General features: G+C 46.0%; 2 protein-coding genes across 2 annotated transcripts; both read left to right on the top strand.

Annotated features, from left to right (window-relative positions):
* Positions 1–1,700: 1,700 nt before the first annotated feature.
* MELLADRAFT_67210 (uncharacterized protein) lies at positions 1,701–6,233 on the top strand (the record flags this gene model as incomplete). The annotated part of the gene is made up of 14 exons (XM_007415542.1): positions 1,701–1,832; positions 1,954–2,027; positions 2,259–2,309; positions 2,437–2,503; positions 2,618–2,689; positions 2,789–2,836; positions 2,899–2,958; positions 3,025–3,066; positions 3,115–3,207; positions 3,264–3,339; positions 3,397–3,672; positions 3,735–4,049; positions 4,384–4,734; positions 4,801–6,233. The coding sequence occupies 14 exons, from the start codon at positions 1,701–1,703 to the stop codon at positions 6,231–6,233; spliced, it is 3,090 nt and encodes a 1,029-aa protein (XP_007415604.1).
* Positions 6,234–13,028: 6,795 nt separating this feature from the next.
* MELLADRAFT_67208 (uncharacterized protein) lies at positions 13,029–18,051 on the top strand (the record flags this gene model as incomplete). The annotated part of the gene is made up of 18 exons (XM_007415543.1): positions 13,029–13,079; positions 13,209–13,356; positions 13,428–13,630; positions 13,700–13,771; positions 13,838–14,023; positions 14,085–14,138; positions 14,185–14,372; positions 14,477–14,507; positions 14,596–14,661; positions 14,742–14,819; positions 14,893–14,943; positions 15,024–15,080; positions 15,163–15,226; positions 15,295–15,582; positions 15,654–15,695; positions 15,758–16,081; positions 16,262–16,507; positions 16,592–18,051. The coding sequence occupies 18 exons, from the start codon at positions 13,029–13,031 to the stop codon at positions 18,049–18,051; spliced, it is 3,609 nt and encodes a 1,202-aa protein (XP_007415605.1).
* Between the last annotated feature and the right edge of the window lie 1,069 nt (positions 18,052–19,120).

Here is a 19,120-nt window from a genome sequence, read left to right as displayed (position 1 = left end):
TCACCTCTACAAAGTTAACAAACCCCTAATACTTGATTGCGCAGGGAAACACCTGTCATATCACTACTGGGTTTGTAAAATCACACCCAAAAATAGTTACTTTATTCCTTTGCAAGGAATAAAATCTAGGGTTTGGCCATTATGGCATAATAATGGCCAATACATATGATCCCCGTATCCATTGATATATAAATCGTTTTACCTACGCCTACAAAGCACCACTACAAAAAAGGTTGATATGGATTCTCTGAATGAAAATCATACAATGAGAACAAGCCCAGGGTTTATCCATCCATCTGAAATCAAAAAATAAATGACTGCTTGATAATTATAACAATAATATATTCACAATTTATTATACAATTCAACAGAAATAAACAAGAAAGGATCAACAATTCCTTGGATTGTTGTATTATCGTTTAGAAACAACAAAATAATAGTCAATTATTACATTTGTATGTTTTACACAAAACCACCCACACAAAACCACCCACACATTACCCCTATACATGATACTCAACTGCAACACATTCACTTGGACAACTGTCAGGGAAATACAAGACAAGCTAAAACCATATGATTTGCATATATTGATGAGACAGGAGATGAACAAATTGCAGTATTATAAGCAATCAAACCAACAATGTCCTCATGCGGCATCCTTCATTGTGGCAATACGTCACCTTGGCATTCTGAATAATTACACCAAAAGTACATAATGTATTTCCACATTGCATCACACATCACAACACCTACACAACACAACTACACATTATGTATTTGTAACTTAAGAGCTCACCCCCTCACTCAATTGCAAGGCAAGTGAACAAGTACTGATATGTGTAATGTATATACCCATTCATTGGTTTATTGGGGGCGAGCTCATCCCTGCACATCTGATATACCCTATGTGTATATCAAATTCATAATGACTGCAACATATTACACACCTCACTCTGGATTGTTTAGCCTTGCAAGAACTGAATGACAAAAGGCAATCTACATTAATAATCAACGATATATCAACTAGTATGCTAATGCATGGCCAGTTGCATGAAATACACTTTCTTGAACCAAAGCAAATCATGACATAGAATACATCACCTTCCTCATCAATTTCAGAATTCACCTCAATAGAATTGTATTTCCAGCGCTTGTATCAAATCACCTGCTGTCAAGTCCAAACTCATATGCCTTGGTACGTGTGGGTCATCTTCTCTTATGTGAATTGTAGAACCTTCCCTGACAAATGCCTCATCTACATGAAGTACGATTATACTTCATGTCTTATAGTCTGCAATTTCAACATATTGTACTGCTTGTGAAGCATTCAATAAAACGGCCAGCTGTGCCTTGCTGTATCCCTCACCTCGTGATTCCAAGTTACCCAATACCACATCCTCGAACTGCTTGTTTATTGAAGTGCATAATTGTATAGAACCCTCAATAACCCTTCAACAAATTACTGATGCAATGTCAGCTGGAGATTGACCCACAATACTCTCAAAGAAGCAACAACTTACTCTTCAGGTTGAGAAAGAGGTCACAATCACCCAAACTGTAGGTCAGGAAGTGGGTGACACATGGAATAGCTGAATTCCACAAGGATAGCCAAGGCTCAGAAGGGATGGGCCGCCGGAAATCAATTTCCGGCGGCCCAATGGGTATTTAACCATACCTTGAATCAGCAAAACACAGCAATGGCCGCCGTTTTGCATTTCCGGCGGCCGCTACATTCAAGCACAGAAAATGAAGACGCAGGACAACCCGGAACCGGTATTGCCTGCGGGACCGGGTCCGGACCCGTGTCACAGCTATGCTCCCTAGCTCACGTGCGCAGCCGCAGCTGCGCAGCAGGGGAACCACAATAGTGATACTCACATTCTAGCCCTAACCTAGTGACTCCAATTTCGACTATAAATTCAGGTCAACCTGGTCTTGACCAACCCCTAGTCATCCTTGCTAGTATTTTTCAAATCCGACCCGTGTACCGTACCCGACCCGACCCGACCCGAGCCCCGTGCCCTGTGAGTACTCTTCCTCTGGTCCTCCAGGCATCTTGTCTTTCATTTCGAAATCCTCACTTCACTCCAATTCCCACCTCACCATTCACTGCATCATCATCCACCAAACCTCAAGACGTTCATACCCTCAATCAAGTTACTTAATCCATTACTTCTTGAAGAATTCACTACCGCCGTTTTCATTTTCCGGCGGTCACTGACTTGGAATTGATTTTCTTTATTACATCTGTTCAGCCAAACATCCAAACCAATCCGAACTCATCAAACTTCCAAAAACAAACATAAGTAAGCCCTCATACATTCCATGGCCGCCGATTCCGAATTCCGGCGGCCTCAATCACATTCAAACTCATATTAACACGTGCTAATAGACAGCTGACCTTATGTGTATGTTTAATCACTTTACCAACAGCTCGTCAATCATGCAGGCAGGTAATTCACCCATCGAATCCCTTTCGGAACCAACCATCAGACCTGAGGTAAGTAGTGACGTTGGAGGCCGCCAAAAACATAATTCGGCGGCCTAAACCTCTTATCTATACAATCTGAGGCTGACCTTCCTCACTCTTATTCCTCTCGAATCAAACCATCAGGCTACAGAGTTGGCGCTGACGGAGTCTCAACACATAGACCCAAGTGTGTTAGGTGGAGCAAACAACAAACAGGTGAGTACATGATCACAGTTCGGATGAAATCTAATTCAGCAATAATGACTGACTAATCTCTTATTGAATCATCAGGTTGATGACTCCACTTCATGAGAGGCTGAACGCAGCACGTCAGCGCCCCCTGTAGAAGAAGCAGCGGAAAAGGTATGTACAGACATTATCAGAGTTGTATCAACTCGCACTGACTAATCCTATTCTTATACAAGTTGAGTCCTGCTGTCGAAGGACCTAAACCACGGGCTGCCAAGGACTCTGTCGAAAAGGACGTGAGTACTTCTCTTTGACAACATTCATTGAAAGATAACTCAACATGTATTGCTTTGACAATTCAGGCTCAACCATCCACAAAAGAGAAGACCACGGAGCTCAATGCTGTAAGTGAGCCTCAAGTTCATGTTTAGTCACTTGAATTTGACACACAGGCAATGCAGTTTTTGGACAGCATCATGGTGGAAGGAGGCGGCGCCTTGAAGGATCTTCATTTCAAGAAGGATGACTCCACTGATGCAACTCGAGTAAGTAATTGCGTCTTGAGTTTCTTTGTATCTTATGCTGATACTTGATATCTCAGGGAGAATCCCAAGTTGACGAGGGTAGCCTGACTCGAGACCAACTCATAGAGCTCAAACGCGCTCAATATGCGAAGAGTAAGTCATCTGATTGGACTCAAATGAAGGTGTCATGACTGATAAAAGGTCTTTTAGTGGCCAGAACTTACCATCGTCTCAAAACTGCCATGAAGGAAGAAGGTGTCGATGAAGACAAGCAAGGTATTGAAGGAGAGGTAGAAGATTTGACTGGATCTCTGGCTAGGGTTAAATTTTCTTTGGACACTAAAGGACGAGAGCTGGACCGCCTCATTTCCAAAAATGACCCCGACATTCAAATCACCTCTGCCTTAATCGTGGTACCTGATCCTACTCCGAAACGTGGTCAAAACGTGGCCACGAAGCGTAAAGTACCAATGGGGAAGGCTAAATGTAATGTTGACCACCCTTTCATTGATCATTGATTGGAACTAACATCTGGTTCTTTTTTGCAGCTGTTGCCACCACAGTGAATCCCAGCATGTTCCTTGACTTGGAAGCGGAAGAAGGAGAAGATTCATCAGACGACAATGAGAAGAAGCGCCCTGCCAAGAAACCTCGACAAGACCCTAAGAGTTCCGAATTCGTTACTGAAGCGGATGATCCTAAGCTAGCTCAGTCTACCAGCAAAAAGGAGGAGGTTGTAGAAGCAAAGGCTATCAAGAAGGCGAAGAAAAGTGGTACTGGGGAAAAGCCCAAGAAACCTAGTGTTTATAAGATGCCTGAAAGCAAATTCTGCATCTACGCGAGGAAGAATGTCGACATCACAGGTGAGCTTTGCATTCAATCTGTATCCTCCTTCATATCGGCCGCCTTTTTCTCTTTCCGGCGGCACCTATATCATTTTCCTGTGATTTCTATCAAGGACATTGGTTACGTTGGTTGGCCGCCTTTTTTCAATTCCGGCAGCTGCTTTCATTCATATTACCTATCCTACATTCACACCGGACCGCATCCGAACCTGAGCATGTTATCTCTGGCACAGCATTATTTGTGACTCATCTGCTATGAGCTGAGAGCGTGGCCGCCTTTTTTCTATTCCGGCGGTCCTCCCTTCATTGATATATCATTATTAAGAAAGTGACCGCCTAATACAATTGACAGCGGCATCACATCTGTCATTATTCTCTATCTTTAACTGTTTCTTACTCATCCTTTGTGCTAATTACGTGCCGCGCATCATACTGATCAATGGTCCTTGCTTATTTGTAGAAATCACGACATCAATTACTCAAGTGGAAGCTGAGTTTATAGAAAGGATGGAAAAGAAGATCACCAACAACTCATTCAACTGGGGTGAAACACTCAGTCAGCCTGTCAAATTCCTGTTATGTAGATGGAGCTATGATTCTGCAACTGAACACGGCAAGCCCACATTCGAGGATCTAGAGCCTCATATATTGATGATGAAGTCCTTTGGAGAAGATGATGAGTTCCTCTGGCATCTCAAAGGTGGTGAGTGTTTCCGTATATATATTCTGATATTTCCTTCCAGATCACTGACCATTGATTGAACCTTAGCTCCTAGGCTTATGCAAGTCTCTTCTCAAGATCCGTACTTTGCGCCTGAACTCCTGAAGTGGGATCTTATCTCGAAGTCCAAAAACTACGTCTGGGACAAGACCAACGGGCTTTTCCGCGCTCTACATGGCATGTGTTGTAGATTTGACACATCTACTGACTGGACTGACGAACCTACGCTCCTCAAGCAAATCAGGGACGGTTACACTTCAATTCGTACTATTTACAATCAAGGTTTACAACATATTTCATCTTCCACTATTCATGACAATATTGAAATAGAAGTCGAAGGGGATTTAGCAGTACCTGAAGAATTCGTACCATTCTCTCAAGCTTGCGGGTGGATTTATCAGCAAATAGTCATGAACACGGATCCTGAGGAATCCGATAGAAAGATCAAGACTTCTAAGCGGGACTTGGCTGCCTTACAACGACGTTATTTCTTAGTTTTACTAGGTATCATGATGGTGTATGAGTCTCATATGTACAATGCAGAATGTGTTTTAGCTGAACAGAGAGGCATGTCTGGGGAGGAATTAGCTGATTACAAGAAGAAAACATCGGAATTAACTTGCTTAAATCAATTAGTCAGAGCTAATGTCAAGAACAAAATTATTTTGATGAAGAAGTCGAAGACATCTAAGAAGATTACAGCCCCTCCAGCAGCCTCCACTGAACTTATTCAAAATGATGGTCAATTACAAGTCAGCACGAAAGAAGTAAGCCTCGATCTCTCACTACTTCGAAAAGAAGCACTCCAATCTCTAGCCCTATTCCTCACATTCGGCACCTCAGGATTAATTCACGTATGGACAAGGTTCAAAGATCAAAACATGCATGAGGCTGTGAGATTAATCATGTTATCAACTATGTTCATGGATCAAAAGGGTAAAGCTAAACCCCCAAGAAAGCATGTGTTTGGAGATAGAGCATGGGCCAGACTTGACAATCATGTTTATTGTGTTTTACGAAAGTTCATGAATGGTCACAAATTTGCTACAGATATCAGGTGGCCTCAAATGACTTCAATCTTTACTCAAGAATTTGATTTTCCTGTTATAGCTAAGCTTTTTACCTTAGACTTATTTACTGAATTTGGTGCGCCTAAATGTAGTAGAGGTATCAATGGTCTGGTGGTGAACGAAGTTGACATCAAGAGCAAGACCAAGCAGGATTGGGATCCATATGCCCCTCATTCAGAATCATTCCGCCGCATCTTTGGTCCGACTGAAGGACCGCCTAAGGCGGTCAAGCGCAACACTCAAGCTGTTGATGTAAATTTGGGACCTGGAGGTGGCTTTATGAGAGGTCCTCCTGCTGAGCAGTCAGGCTCAAATGCACCTGGACCCCAAGAGGTACTCGATGATGATGATGGAGGATCTGAAAAATCTGTGGGTGATGGTGAGGAAGAAAGTGAACAGGAAGAGGAGTAGAGCTCGAGTTTCATTAGCTCTTCATGTTGTATGCTCAATGATTTGTTCCTCCAATTTTGACATGTTTATGTTTCTTCAGTGTCTGAGAGGCCGCCTTTTTTGTTTTTCGGCGGTCCATGCTCTTTTTCTTTTCTCAATGAAGAGACTGTTGCTATTTGTGTATGGGTATTAGTACCTGGCCCATACTGTGTCCACTGTTTCCAGTTGGGGTTTTTGTCATGTTTATGTTTCTTCAGTGTCTGAGAGGCCGCCTTCTTTGTTTTTTGGCGGTCCATGCTCTTTTTCTTTTCTCAATGAAGAGACTGTTGCTATTTGTGTATGGGTATTAGTACCTGGCCCATACTGTGTCCACTGTTTCCAGTTCCCTGCCGTGTGAAGAGAATGCAATGCTGATGGCACATTGCTTCTTTGGCTTTTCAATGTTCAGACTATTGGCTGGCCGCCATTTCTTTTTTCCGGCGGTGACGGATTCCTTTCATAATCCCTGTAATTCATGATGAATTGTATCTCTGCATCCAGTGAAGGCTGATAGACTTTTCCAAGCGGCCTAGGCCGCTCAACTTAGTCATGTTGTTGATTGTGCTCATATACATAGCTGAGATGGGTGTGGTTAGTGGCCCAATAATGTGTCCGACCTCCACTGCAATGTACTGTCTGATTACTTCTGCTCATCAATCCATCACTCACACCCATCTCACTTCACATTATCATCTTTCTTGGGTTCTCCATCGTTGTGTATTCAGAGCTATGATACAATGATGGAGGTGGTCAAACTGCATGGCCGCCGGATTCCTTTTCCGGCGGCCTGGTGAAGAAAGATCAGGATCATTCATGTGAGTATACAGGTTATCCAGTATGATTTTATTGACTATGCTGCTGTTGTGCATCTTGAGCTCTGATGATAAATATGTCACGTCATGTGTCACCTCTGATCACATTTCACTGGAATATTTCACATTATCCCATTACATACTCCTATTGGATCAAATTCTTATACAACCACATGTGGGTGAGATTAATTTGCTGTCAGGGTGTACCTCATCATTTGAACCCCAAGACAAATGTGTCAACTTTGTAAAGGTGCGGCCACATTCAGTGAATACCAAACTTCTTCATTTTGACTTGCTGCTGCGGCCGCAGCGCCTGCGGATCACGTGATCCGCAGCACCCACAACTTGGCCTGGTCCCGAGATTTGCCGGTTGTTGCCCCCAGGAGTTGTGATAAATGTTTTCTCCCGTTATCTTAAATACATGAGGGTCCTTTTGCCCCCTCTTCTTGAATATTCTTGACAAGTCTGTCACGGGCCTGTCTCTTGTCTTTCACTCACCTGTCATACCCCCTGTCACAGACCTGTGACATCTGGACACTACATCCAGAGCGCTCAGCCTTGTGAGTGACTTCTATTTCCGTGACACTTGCTCATCTGACAGCTGACGTTGTTGTGACATTTGTCGGGCCGCCGAAAAGCTTTTCCGGCGGCCCTGCCCCTCTTCTGATAGCTACACTGATTGCACAAGTGTGTTGCATAGATCAAGGTTTGACTGTACACTAATTGTGCACCTGACAATCATTTCCTTGGCATCAAGCTCAACTGATCTTGGGTTAATACAGTGGGTTCATTTAAATTACCTTGAGGCCGCCGAAATGGATTTTCGGCGGTCCTGCTGTGTGCTCGGATTCTGACATGTTGGGGGCTTTTCCAGAAGAGCAGTGCCATGGATGTTACAGACACAGTGGATGTGGCCAATGTAGCACAATCAGTAGCTGTCCACAGCTGTGTGGCTTGTGAGGTCACTTTCAAAGAAACCTCTCAGCTCACTGAACATCGTAGGATCATGCATCAAAAAGATGTCTCTGTGACGACTATGCATCAAGAATCACTAAAGGTGACTCGTAAGAATGATGAGAAGTTTTGGTGTCCTTTGGGTAGTTGCAAATACAATCATCAGAATGCGAGGTACATGATAAAGCACGTCAAGACTTGCAAGTATAATGAGGTTCAGGACGTTACACCTGTGTCCGCGGTCGAATCTCTCAATACAGTGGTGCCGGAGGGATTGGAGATTCAATGTAAGCCATATCTCTGTGGGCCATCGAAACACACTGATGTCCTCTTGCAGGTGACGACACTCTATTGAAGTATGGCCTGGTGTGGAACAAGCGCTGCCATATTCTCATATGCGTCAAATGCCACAAGGGTATCCCCCCAACCGAAATTTCGTCTCATGTGGGCAAACATATCGGAACAATGTCGTTGAAGAGATCTGAGGTCTTGGCAGACTTGAGCAGCTATGTGGAAGAGGTTAATCAAGGCCCCTTACCTTTGGACTACATAGAAGGAAAGCCCTGCGAGCCTCTTGAGGCACTGATCATCTACGACGGTATCCGATGTGACCTGTGCGACCGGTGTTGGCCCTGTGAAAAAACTGTTAAGAATCACTTCAGTGTTGATCATCCTGGTCAGTTCACTTGGTCCAGTGGTATGTTCATCAACTCATCTGGTGGTTTCCTTTTCCAGGCATCTCTCCATCACAGCACACTCATGACAACAAATGTCAGACCTTGTACAGCCATAATCGTACTCATTTCTTCCCTGTTCTGTCTTACATCCGGCGTCCACACCTCGTAAACCAATCCGTGGACACCATGGAGGTCGACCACGAAGAGGCCCCACAGCATTCTGACACGGTGGACCGTCTGCTAGAGAAACTGAAACAACACGTTGCAGACTCTCAACTCGTTCCCGATCCAACAAATGTCAAAGAAATGGCCAACTGGTTGTATGTTTCCGGTATCCACGATTACATCAGTGGACTCGTTGAAAGTGGTCATACAATCAAGGACCTCATGATCCCCTCAGACACAGATAAGTATGTACTAGCAATGGCACCTTACATCAGTCTGTGGATCAATGCAACAATGAAACGGCTTCACAAAACCGGCCAGCTTCTGAAGAGACACTGCACAGCGGAGACTAGGTAAGCCTCAGTTGATCAGTTTATATCTTGCAAACTTACTCACATGAGCAATTTGTTCTCAGTGATGTGGAGGACAACAAAGGATTGATGCCTCTGCAGGAGATGTCCACTGTCACAAAATATGCAACAACTATAGCGCGCTTTATGTGTTATCTGATTGACGAGACACTTCGACCAACTGACACCAACACCCGCCTATACACCGTTCAAAAAAATCAACTAAGGGCGCTACATCATTCTGTCAGTGCAGTCCTCCCTGCCGACTCAGCTGCCGAGGATGAAGAACGTGCTCCTGCAACTTTGGACAATCCCATTTGCTCACAAGTCTCAGCCTTGCTATGCTCATTATTCCAAATGTACTGCAGTGCTGCCGACTGTCAATACTGGCTTCCGGCCTGTCAATTTGTGGCGCGCTCCTTGTTGAAGAAGGATGAATCATATGGCCAGCCAGACGACTTCACACGTCAAATAGCGGCTATTCAGTATGGGGTCCGGCTTGCCTTTGCAGAACAGTTTCTTCAGCAAGCTGCGGAACAACCTGCATTCAATCCTGACGAGGACCCTGACTCTCCGGGGAAGGACGACTTTCGAAAGTTCAAGTTTTTGTACAAGGGTGCATCTGCCCCTTTTAACATCCTACGTCAGCTGATGCACCTGGCCACTTCGGTGCACATGTCAGAAACCATGCCTGATTCAACTCACTGGGCTGACATCCATCAAGAGACCCTGCAGATCAACAACAAAACAATCACCATTTCTGGTGTTCGCTCTTGTATCAAGCTGCAAGACAAGATGGCCGAAGTCGACTTCCACGATATCGTCAAGGGATGCAAGCTTCCTGAGTTTGACCTAGCTTTATACTGTGATCGGCCAGACGATACAAGACCTGGGGCAAACTACCTCACCAACTCCGACATGACTCACAAGAAGTATTCTCTACACCTGCTCAAAGAATGGGCTACCAAAAATGATCTGCATGGATTATTCAACAAGGCATGGTCTGACAAACTCGACACAGACATTACCGCCACTGACATGTCTATCTGGAACGATGCTGCTTGGATGAGTTGGTTAAAGAAGGTTGATAGGATGATGGAGCGATTTTACTTCTTGTATCATGTGGCATCCGGTCAGCCCATCCGAGGTACAGAAGAAAGTGGAACCTTGTTGATCAACACTCGAGTAGCACCACGTAGTTTGTTTGTGCGACATAATGTTTTTGCTATCACCTCTTGGTATCACAAGGAAAGAAATATGTCGGGTAAAAACAAGCCTCGGATGACTTTCCTGCCTCCTGCGCATAGCAAGCTTTGGCACTTTTGGAACAGTTTTATACGGCCTGTAGCAGTGTGAGTTTCATGTTTCTGGTTTTGCACTATGAGCCTGACCACTGATTGATGATGAAAAACGGTTTTTGCAGTTTTGGTCTAATGGTGCTTGGCGAACCTGAGCGTGCTGTTCAGATGTCAACTTACCTCTGGGTTAGCAGCACCAAAGGGTTGCTGGACACTGATGACTTCACCAGTATTCTCAAGCGCCGCTTCCACGAGGGTGGTGTGGCCTCCCTTGGGGTGCGTGAATGGCGACAAGCGTCCGTGGCTATCAGTGATGCCCACTTCAAAGTTGAGAATGCCCTACGTGGGCAGAATGCAATGCTTGACTGCCAGAGAGGCCACAACAGTTCAACAGCTAATTTTCGTTACGGTGGAACAGGTGGTTTTGAGGTAGATCGAACCTCAGAGTTGAAGTACAGAATTACTAGCAATGCTGCACATGTGTTTTGGGGTGTAAGCCCACTCCCTAGCTAAAAGTTTCCTGCTATTATTGACTGACATGTTGTCTCCAGATTGATAGCGTTTTCGAAACGGATATGGTGGCACCAGTACAAGAGAAGATGATGGATGGAGGTGCTTTGCAAATATACACAGGACAAAAAGGCAACATTTCGCACCCCTTTCCAAGCACGCTGGGTCAAGGGCGTATTCGACAGGCGTGAAGACTATCTCATAGTGGCTCGCACTGGGAGCGGCAAGTCCCTGGCCTACACCCTTCCACCATTGGTCGAAAATCAAGGTGTAACTGTCATCATCCAACCATTGGTTGCATTAGTTGAGGAAACAGTTACCGAATTCGCTAGGCTTGGTGTCCCTCACTTACATTACAAGGGCGGGGAAAGGATTCCAAAAGGCATCAAAGTGGTGATCACTACCACTGATGCGGCGGCAACACCGGCGTTTCGAAAGGAGTTAATGACATTGGACAAGATCAACCGTATCATCATTGACGAAGCACACTGCTATAAGGATGACGAGAGATTCCGAGCCTATGCTAGTGGGGTGGCCAAACTGTGAGCAACCAAGTGTCCTTTCATCTTCATGACTGCCACCATGCAACTTGGTCACGAGCGACATCTTTTAGACCTATTCTCTATACGGAATTATGTGCAAGAACGTGAAGTAACCGCCCAACCTGAACTGCATTTCTCCTTACAGCCTGTCATGTATGACATCAAACCAATTGCCGAAAAGATATCACCCAAAGTCACCCAGGCCTCTCTTCACGCTAGGGATCGCAGTATCATCTTCATCGAGAATATCGCCAAATGCGGGGAAATGGCAGATGCACTCAAGGCCAAGGACATTCCAGTGGCAATGTACAACTCTCGGATACCTGAAGACGAGCGAAGCAAACAAGTTGGGTTGTGGAAATCGACTGACAAATGTGTCATGGTGGCAACCAGTGGTTTTGGTGCTGGTATTAACTACAAGCACGTCCGCCATGTGTTCTTGGTTGGTATGCCAAGAGATGATGAGGTCAACAAGTCATTTCAAGAGGCTGGCCGTGCGGGTCGTGATGAAGCGCAGGCTTCAGTATGGTTTTACCCCATGGCCAAAGCCCGGCCTGGGTCATTTGCTCATGCACTCATGAATACCTCCAACTGCATTCCAGGTGAGTATGCCAAGCTTTTGGATGGTAAAACCTTGGAATGCCTAGCTACGGGGCGGAGCCCCGTAGCCCTCCGGGACAGCACGCATCGTACGCAATTCCTGGTTTTGCGTACGTATTTTTTGCCCGTTGCCCATGGCCCTCACAGTACCCCTGATACTAAGTACATATACAGACCACTGTGACCTTGGCCCATGGAACACAGTAAAATTCACCATACCTGTCTCACCCAGGGACGCAGGAGTGAGTATCTGTTTACTCACCAAGGTAGTAATGTTGACTATAATCAGTACTATTGCCTCTGTTTGCCGCCGCAAACTAGTAAAACCTGAGTATCCTTTGAGTATATACCGGTTTATACTCATTGACTGCACAGACATGCACGGAGCAGCCCACTGCGCAGCTATTCCAATGAGATGGTGGACAAACACCCAGGGCTTGCAAGGAGCAGCACATATAACTCCAGAGGACATGACATGTTAAATAACAGTGTGCCAACCATCAATAAGTACACCAGCAGACAGGTGATGAACTGCTTGTTCAAGTGGCAATTATAAGGTCCAGAAAGGGCACACCACATCGCAGGTGCATCATGAGACTAGGCACAAACCACACGGACACCAATGGCGGGAGCAGGCCCTTTCGAATATAGGCGTCATGGACAGATGATCCGCGCCATGGCTACCTGAGTGATGGGCCCGAAATGGTGTGCTCGCCGATGGCGAGCAAAGGGAAGGATGCGGTGGACATGCCGGAGGTAACAAGACATGCTCAGCCACAGTATAAGTGACCGGCACATGACGAAGACTCGTGACCATCTGCCAAACCTCAGCAGACCGCGTCAGAACATGCAATCACTGATTGGACGCCATGCTCGCCGACGGCGAGCACAGCGCCAAACTAGCTCACGATAGTGAGCTAGTAAGCGCAGTTGCTGCGCGCAGCAGTCACGTGGCGCAGTAATCACGTGACTGCTGCGCGCAGCACACGAAACCTAACGTGATGATAATGTAGGCTATATAAGGACTTTGTGTTTTGATCGAAAGGCAGGTCCAGGTTTTGATTTTTCGATTTTCTAAACCAGATCCGTGCGTAAACCCGTTCACACCCCGCCCGTACCCCGACCCGACAATACCCGACCCGACCCGACCCGAAATACCGGATAACAAACCAAAAAGAACCAGTAAAGATGAACCCTGTAAGTACCTCCCAACAAGAAGTCTACACCAATCACATCACTTCCCACCTCATCACTTGGCAACCATCAAGTTGAACCTTCCACTCACCCAATGTTCGATCAGCGTTTGAACAAATGCATCGATCCGCCTGCTCGCCGATGGCGAGCAGCTACGATTGAAGTAACAAATGAAAGACTAAGATCACGACAAGCTAACATCCGAATGAAACTTAACCAGATCAAAAGCAGTGCCAAGAACCGTCAATCGCAAGGTTCCAGCTCCAAAGACACCGAGGTAAGCTTTGAAGAACAATATATAAGCATTGGATGAATGAAACAAGCTGATTTAAATGGTTATCACCAGGTGTCTGAACGTAACAGATCAACCACAGCTCCATTCACCCCTGCTCCCAGCGTTCCAGCGACACCCAGAGCTGTAAGTAGACATCAAACTGTATGCTGAATGATCAGAAGGAACTCACGACGATACGTTGATTCGAAGAAGGCCGCAGCCCCGGTGAATGATTTGATGGCCCCACGCAAGGTGAGTTCCATCCGCGGTAGTCAGTTGCTCGCCGACGGCGAGCAATCCCAGGCAAGACTGACGAGAAGTTTGCAGGCACCTGCTATCGTTGATCCTAAGCTGAAGACCCCCGTTCAAGCCTCGGAACCAAGCAAGATCCCCAAGGTGAGTTCACACGGATGAACCAATCAATGAGGGTTCATGTTTATGATAGAATGATTTGTAGACGTTCAAGGCCGCCATCATTTCGGACAAGCAGGCCAAAAAAAAGAAGGTACTTGTGAGTAACTCTTTCCTCAACTCCAAACGTACATAGGGACGAAGAGAGGCTGACTGTCATCGAATCGAATAGGCGAAGGAAGCTGGCAGCGGACTCACCTCAGGCTCAAAAGGATGTTCAGTATCTATTGACGCTCGCCATTGGCGAGCACTCGTCGCCTTCGACTGACAATGTTTCATCCCTACACCGCAGGATGTCGAAACCATTACGGGTAATGGTACAACAAACAAAAAAGTGAGTTAGCCAATGAACAACAAAGAGTACAAGAACCTAGATTCACAGGAAAGAAACTGACGCCGCTCCGTACAGAATGCACAGGACAATACACGAAGTCGCAGGATTGTAGAAGACTCTTCATCTGGACAGGAGGTTAGTTGAAGTTGACCTCAGCTCGCCAACGGCGAGCACTACACTTGTGACATACAGCTACTGATGAGCCAGAGTCCTCCTTTAGCAGACCACGTTTGCACCTATCGAACCTCACAAGAAGGGTATTAGCGGTATCTCTAAACCAGGAAAAGATGTAAGTGTGCAGCGCTCAAGTAGCACTCCTCGCCAATGGCGAGCGCAGATCAGCAGGAGACTTACGTCACATCCGAACAGGCCTATACACCAGATCTAGCTCCAGCAACGACAACTGAAGGAGACGGGTCTGCGAATTCGACGGAACAGGCGGGCCATGTGAGTTCAATTCAAGAGTCATGCACATGATGACATAAGCTGATCACTTGTGTTACTTCACGAAATGCTATAGGCGCAAGAGGAACCAGCCATCCGGGATGAGACCATGGAAAGTGGAGAGGAGGTGAGTATGAATTCCTGACGAGGCTGAACGCCTATGATGAGAGGCAGACAAATGACTTACTAACCATGGTTAAATGACAGGATCAAACCCAAGTTGAACACGAGAGGAACGCGAGCCAAGGATTGAAAGAGGAAGATGTAAGTCAAGAGATCCAGTAAGAATGATTGAAAAGAATGAGACACTGACATCAAATGAATGTCGAATGAAAATTCCACGCAGAAGCCCGCCACGCAGACCATGCAATCAGTCAAGGTCCAGCAAGCTACAGAAGAGTTCGAAGAAGGTAAGTGAATCGATCAGCAAATGTAGATTCATATACATTGAGATGATGCTAATCCAATGGCACCGTAGTCCGCGAATTGTACAACATAATGAAAAGCAGAGTTGAGAAGTTAGAGAAGAAAGCTGAAAACGGTGCCATCGACAAACAGCTATATGTTCTACAACGCAGCCTCGACGAGCTTCTGAAGACCATGGCTGAAGCTGAGCATGAATTGATGGTTACCCTGACTAGTCAACACCCCGAAGTCATCTTCGTTCCCTCAGTATATGTGCCAACCGTCGAAACCACCAACGTCAAGAAGAGTCAACGTGATGGAGCTGATACAGTACCTGAAGAAAGTGACAAGCAAGCATCAGGTAAGACCAGTCTAAATATGTTATATGTAGGAGGTTGAACTGACTAAACCTCATTCTTTTTGAAACACAAGGTTCCTCGATGAAGCGGAAGAATCGCACCAGTGATGCAACAGGTAAGTGAAAGATTAAGCTGGAGATCAAGAACACAAGAACTAACAAGGAGAAACTCACATAGCTCATGATGCTCCGAGGAAGCGGATGAACACTAAGGACTTCGAGGAGAAGGAGGCAGTGGAGTGTAACCAAGAAGGAAGAGCCGACATTGGGATCAAGTCCACCAAGAGACGCAAGACTCAAACCCCGGCGGAAGTCCCTGAAGAAGACATGCCTCAAAGACCCGAATCTACCTCAAAAGAAGCAGAAGGCCTCGTGGTTCATCCTCCTCAGAAGAAAGGCAAGAAGAAACCAGTCGAAGACGACGATGAGGAAGATGGAGAAGAGCAGAAGAAGGTTATCATACCCGAAATGTTCCGCAAGGGAACAAAACCTGACTTAGCGCGTAAGTCCACGTATCAGCTCATGAATCTCATTTCACTCCTATTCATTGGTCCAACGCTCGCCATCGGCGAGCGGTACAGTCTCGTGGCCTGAGTAATCATGGATGAATAACCACCGCTCGCCATTGGCGAGCAATCAGAATCTGCCATACTGACGAACATGATCTATACATTTCTCCCAGGTCTTCTCAAGGATATGACACCTATCGAGGGGCAAGAAATTCGAAACTTCAGAGATCAGTTAATCAACGTCGCCTTCAATTGGGGAGAGGCCCTTACGTCGAACGTCTGCTCCATCATCCAATTGTGGTCCTTCGATCGACGATCCCTGGACGACAAGCCTGATGAATCAGACCTCCCTTCTCATCTTGAGTACATCAAATCCCTAGTAGATGATCATGCATTGATGGAAAAACGCATTCAAACTGGTAAGTGATCATAGAGTGTTGCCTTTGCTCGCCGAAGGCGAGCACGCAGGACAGCATACTGACTTGTATTCTTCGTACACCTAGCCCCTCTTCTCATGCAACTGTCCGCGCTTGATCCCTTCTTCGACGAGACATCACTGAACTGGGAGTTGGTCGAGGAATCCTCTATGTTCCCGTTCACTAAAGATATGAACGGAGTATTCCGCGCACTTCACGCGATGTCCTGCCGCAAGTCTGATTCTACGACGTGGACCGAAGTGTCTAAACTCAAAAGTGACATCAAGAATGGCAGCATGATATTACACAACATTTTAGCCGATAGTCTTGCTCTCATATCATACGAAACCCAACATGACGATATTATCATCAGGAACGATGGAGAGTTTATGATTCCTGAGAAGTTCATTCCTATGTCTCAGACTGTAGGATGGTTATATCATCAAATCAGTATGAGAATGAAACCTGAAGGAAATGCCCGAGGGGACCGAGTCGCCAGTGCTAGTGTTAATGCTCTACAAGCCAAATTCTTCTTAGTGCTCGTGGGGACAATGTTGGTGTACAAAAGCGATTGTTATAATCGTGAAGATTCGAAGAACATGAGAAGGAAGAAGACGGGCAACAACGCTCAAGAAATCGCTGAACTCAAGGCGATTCAGAAAGATCAGACCTGTCTTCGACAACTCGTTAACACGAAGCATAGAAATGTCAGCAAGAGGCTCAAAGGCTCAGACACGTCAACGACTGTTGCGAAAACTAAAGCTGAAGAAAGAAAGATAGCACAAGTCATCAATCACGACCTTTCACGCTTTCGAGGTGATGCCATTCAGGCCATGTCCTTATTTTTTCTCTACGGAACTGCCTCTTTTTTCCACGTTTGGCCGACCACGCGTGATACGACTCAACATGATGCAGCGTTGCTAATCAACTTATCAGCAATTCTACATGAACGTCGATGGCGCAACGTCGAAGACAAGAAGCACGTATTCGGATGCCGAGCATGGAACCGACTTGACTCTCTGATGCACCGGGCTCTCAAACGATTCATCACCGAAAACGGAGACTTCAGGAATGATATTGATTGGCCTGCACTAACTGGGTACTTCAGCCGAAAATTCGATCCTACGAATATCGCTCAAGCTTTCACCTTGGACTTGATGATGGAAATGCAGAGACCTGGATTGAGCCGCGGATTAAATGGGTTGGTGCAACCGCACGTCAAGCTAGAAGATTCGGAGAAGTGGTTGATGGATGGGCCTGCAACTCAATCCTTCCGAGCTTTATGGGGACCTACTGAAGGAAAGCTAGTGAATCCGGTGGATGGTGGCGGCAGTATGTATCCTGAAGTCAACGAGAATGGGCGGCATACCCTTCATCATACCAACGAAACTCGAATGGCAGCGGACAAAGCGAAAGCAGCGACGGAGGAACCCGGTAATGAAGAAAGTTCGGAAGAAGAATCTAGTGAGGAGGGTCCTGGCGATGGACGAGGAGGAGGAGGTCATGGGTGTACTTCAGATAGCGAGGATCCAGATGTGGAGTTGTAATTCAATGGATACATTGAGTGGTGCCCTAGAGAAATAGAAATGCCTATATATATTGTAGATGAACAAATTGAATTCATGATTTGCAAATGAGAATATTATATTTGTGTCAACTGACTGAGAGATGTACAATGATGACTTGTGCCACTTGCCTTAGATTGCTCCATCATGATGTCTTACAATCGACAATGCTGAGTATGCGAGAGAAGGGGTGCTCGCCGATGGCGAGCACCTCAAAAAATGCCCCTCTGCATTGCAAAGTCAAAATATTGAACAACTCGTTTGAGTATCAACGTCTGTCAATGACACATGTTAACATATGGATATCCCTGGTCATACTCATGTGTGACGGCTGCTCGCCATCGGCGAGCAGCCTGATGGTCTCTCAATAAGAAACTCCGCAAGCTGAATGACAAGCATTCCAATGGCTGCTTGAGACGCGTGCTGATGCGCAAGGAAGAGATGTGATGGCCTGGTCATCATATTGAACAAGTGGCCAACAAGAGTCCCATGGCAAGCTCGCCATCGGCGAGCAGAGGTGCGTAGTGAGGGTGAAGATACGTGCATTGTATAGAGGCGCACCCCGTACTGGGTGCATGCGCACCCGGATCAATCCTTGATCCTTGAGGTGGCTATGAGTGAAAAACATCCTTAGGTCATATACCTGAGGATGTTTGTGTTGGACCGGAAGTTATGACAAGATCGTACACGTCAGTGGAAGTGGGATTTGTGACTGAACATGAGTTGATCTTGTGTATACATCATGTGGAGTGAAGAGGCAACTCTGCACACCCGGAGGTGCACTTACATGTTGATGCAGTGACTGCGCAACGCAGTGACTGCGGAGGCTGCGGCGCAGCTTGTTGTGAGTATACCCACGTTAGGTTATCCCATGTCTGGTGAGTTCGATATTCTGACCTCTTCTTTTCTTGAGGGAAATCCAATTCTAAACTATCATTTTTCATTTCTACTGCACACCTACGCGCGCACAACACCTTGCTTGGACACACACCGACCCTGATACGCCCTCAATTCACAGCTTACAACTGCTATGGAATATCAAAACTCAGGA

Source organism: Melampsora larici-populina (assembly GCF_000204055.1).
Source record: "Melampsora larici-populina 98AG31 unplaced genomic scaffold MELLAscaffold_51, whole genome shotgun sequence".
Lineage (NCBI taxonomy): Eukaryota > Fungi > Basidiomycota > Pucciniomycetes > Pucciniales > Melampsoraceae > Melampsora > Melampsora laricis-populina.
The sequence above is the reverse complement of the archived record's forward strand: the minus strand, read 5'-3'. Positions and strand labels throughout refer to the sequence as shown.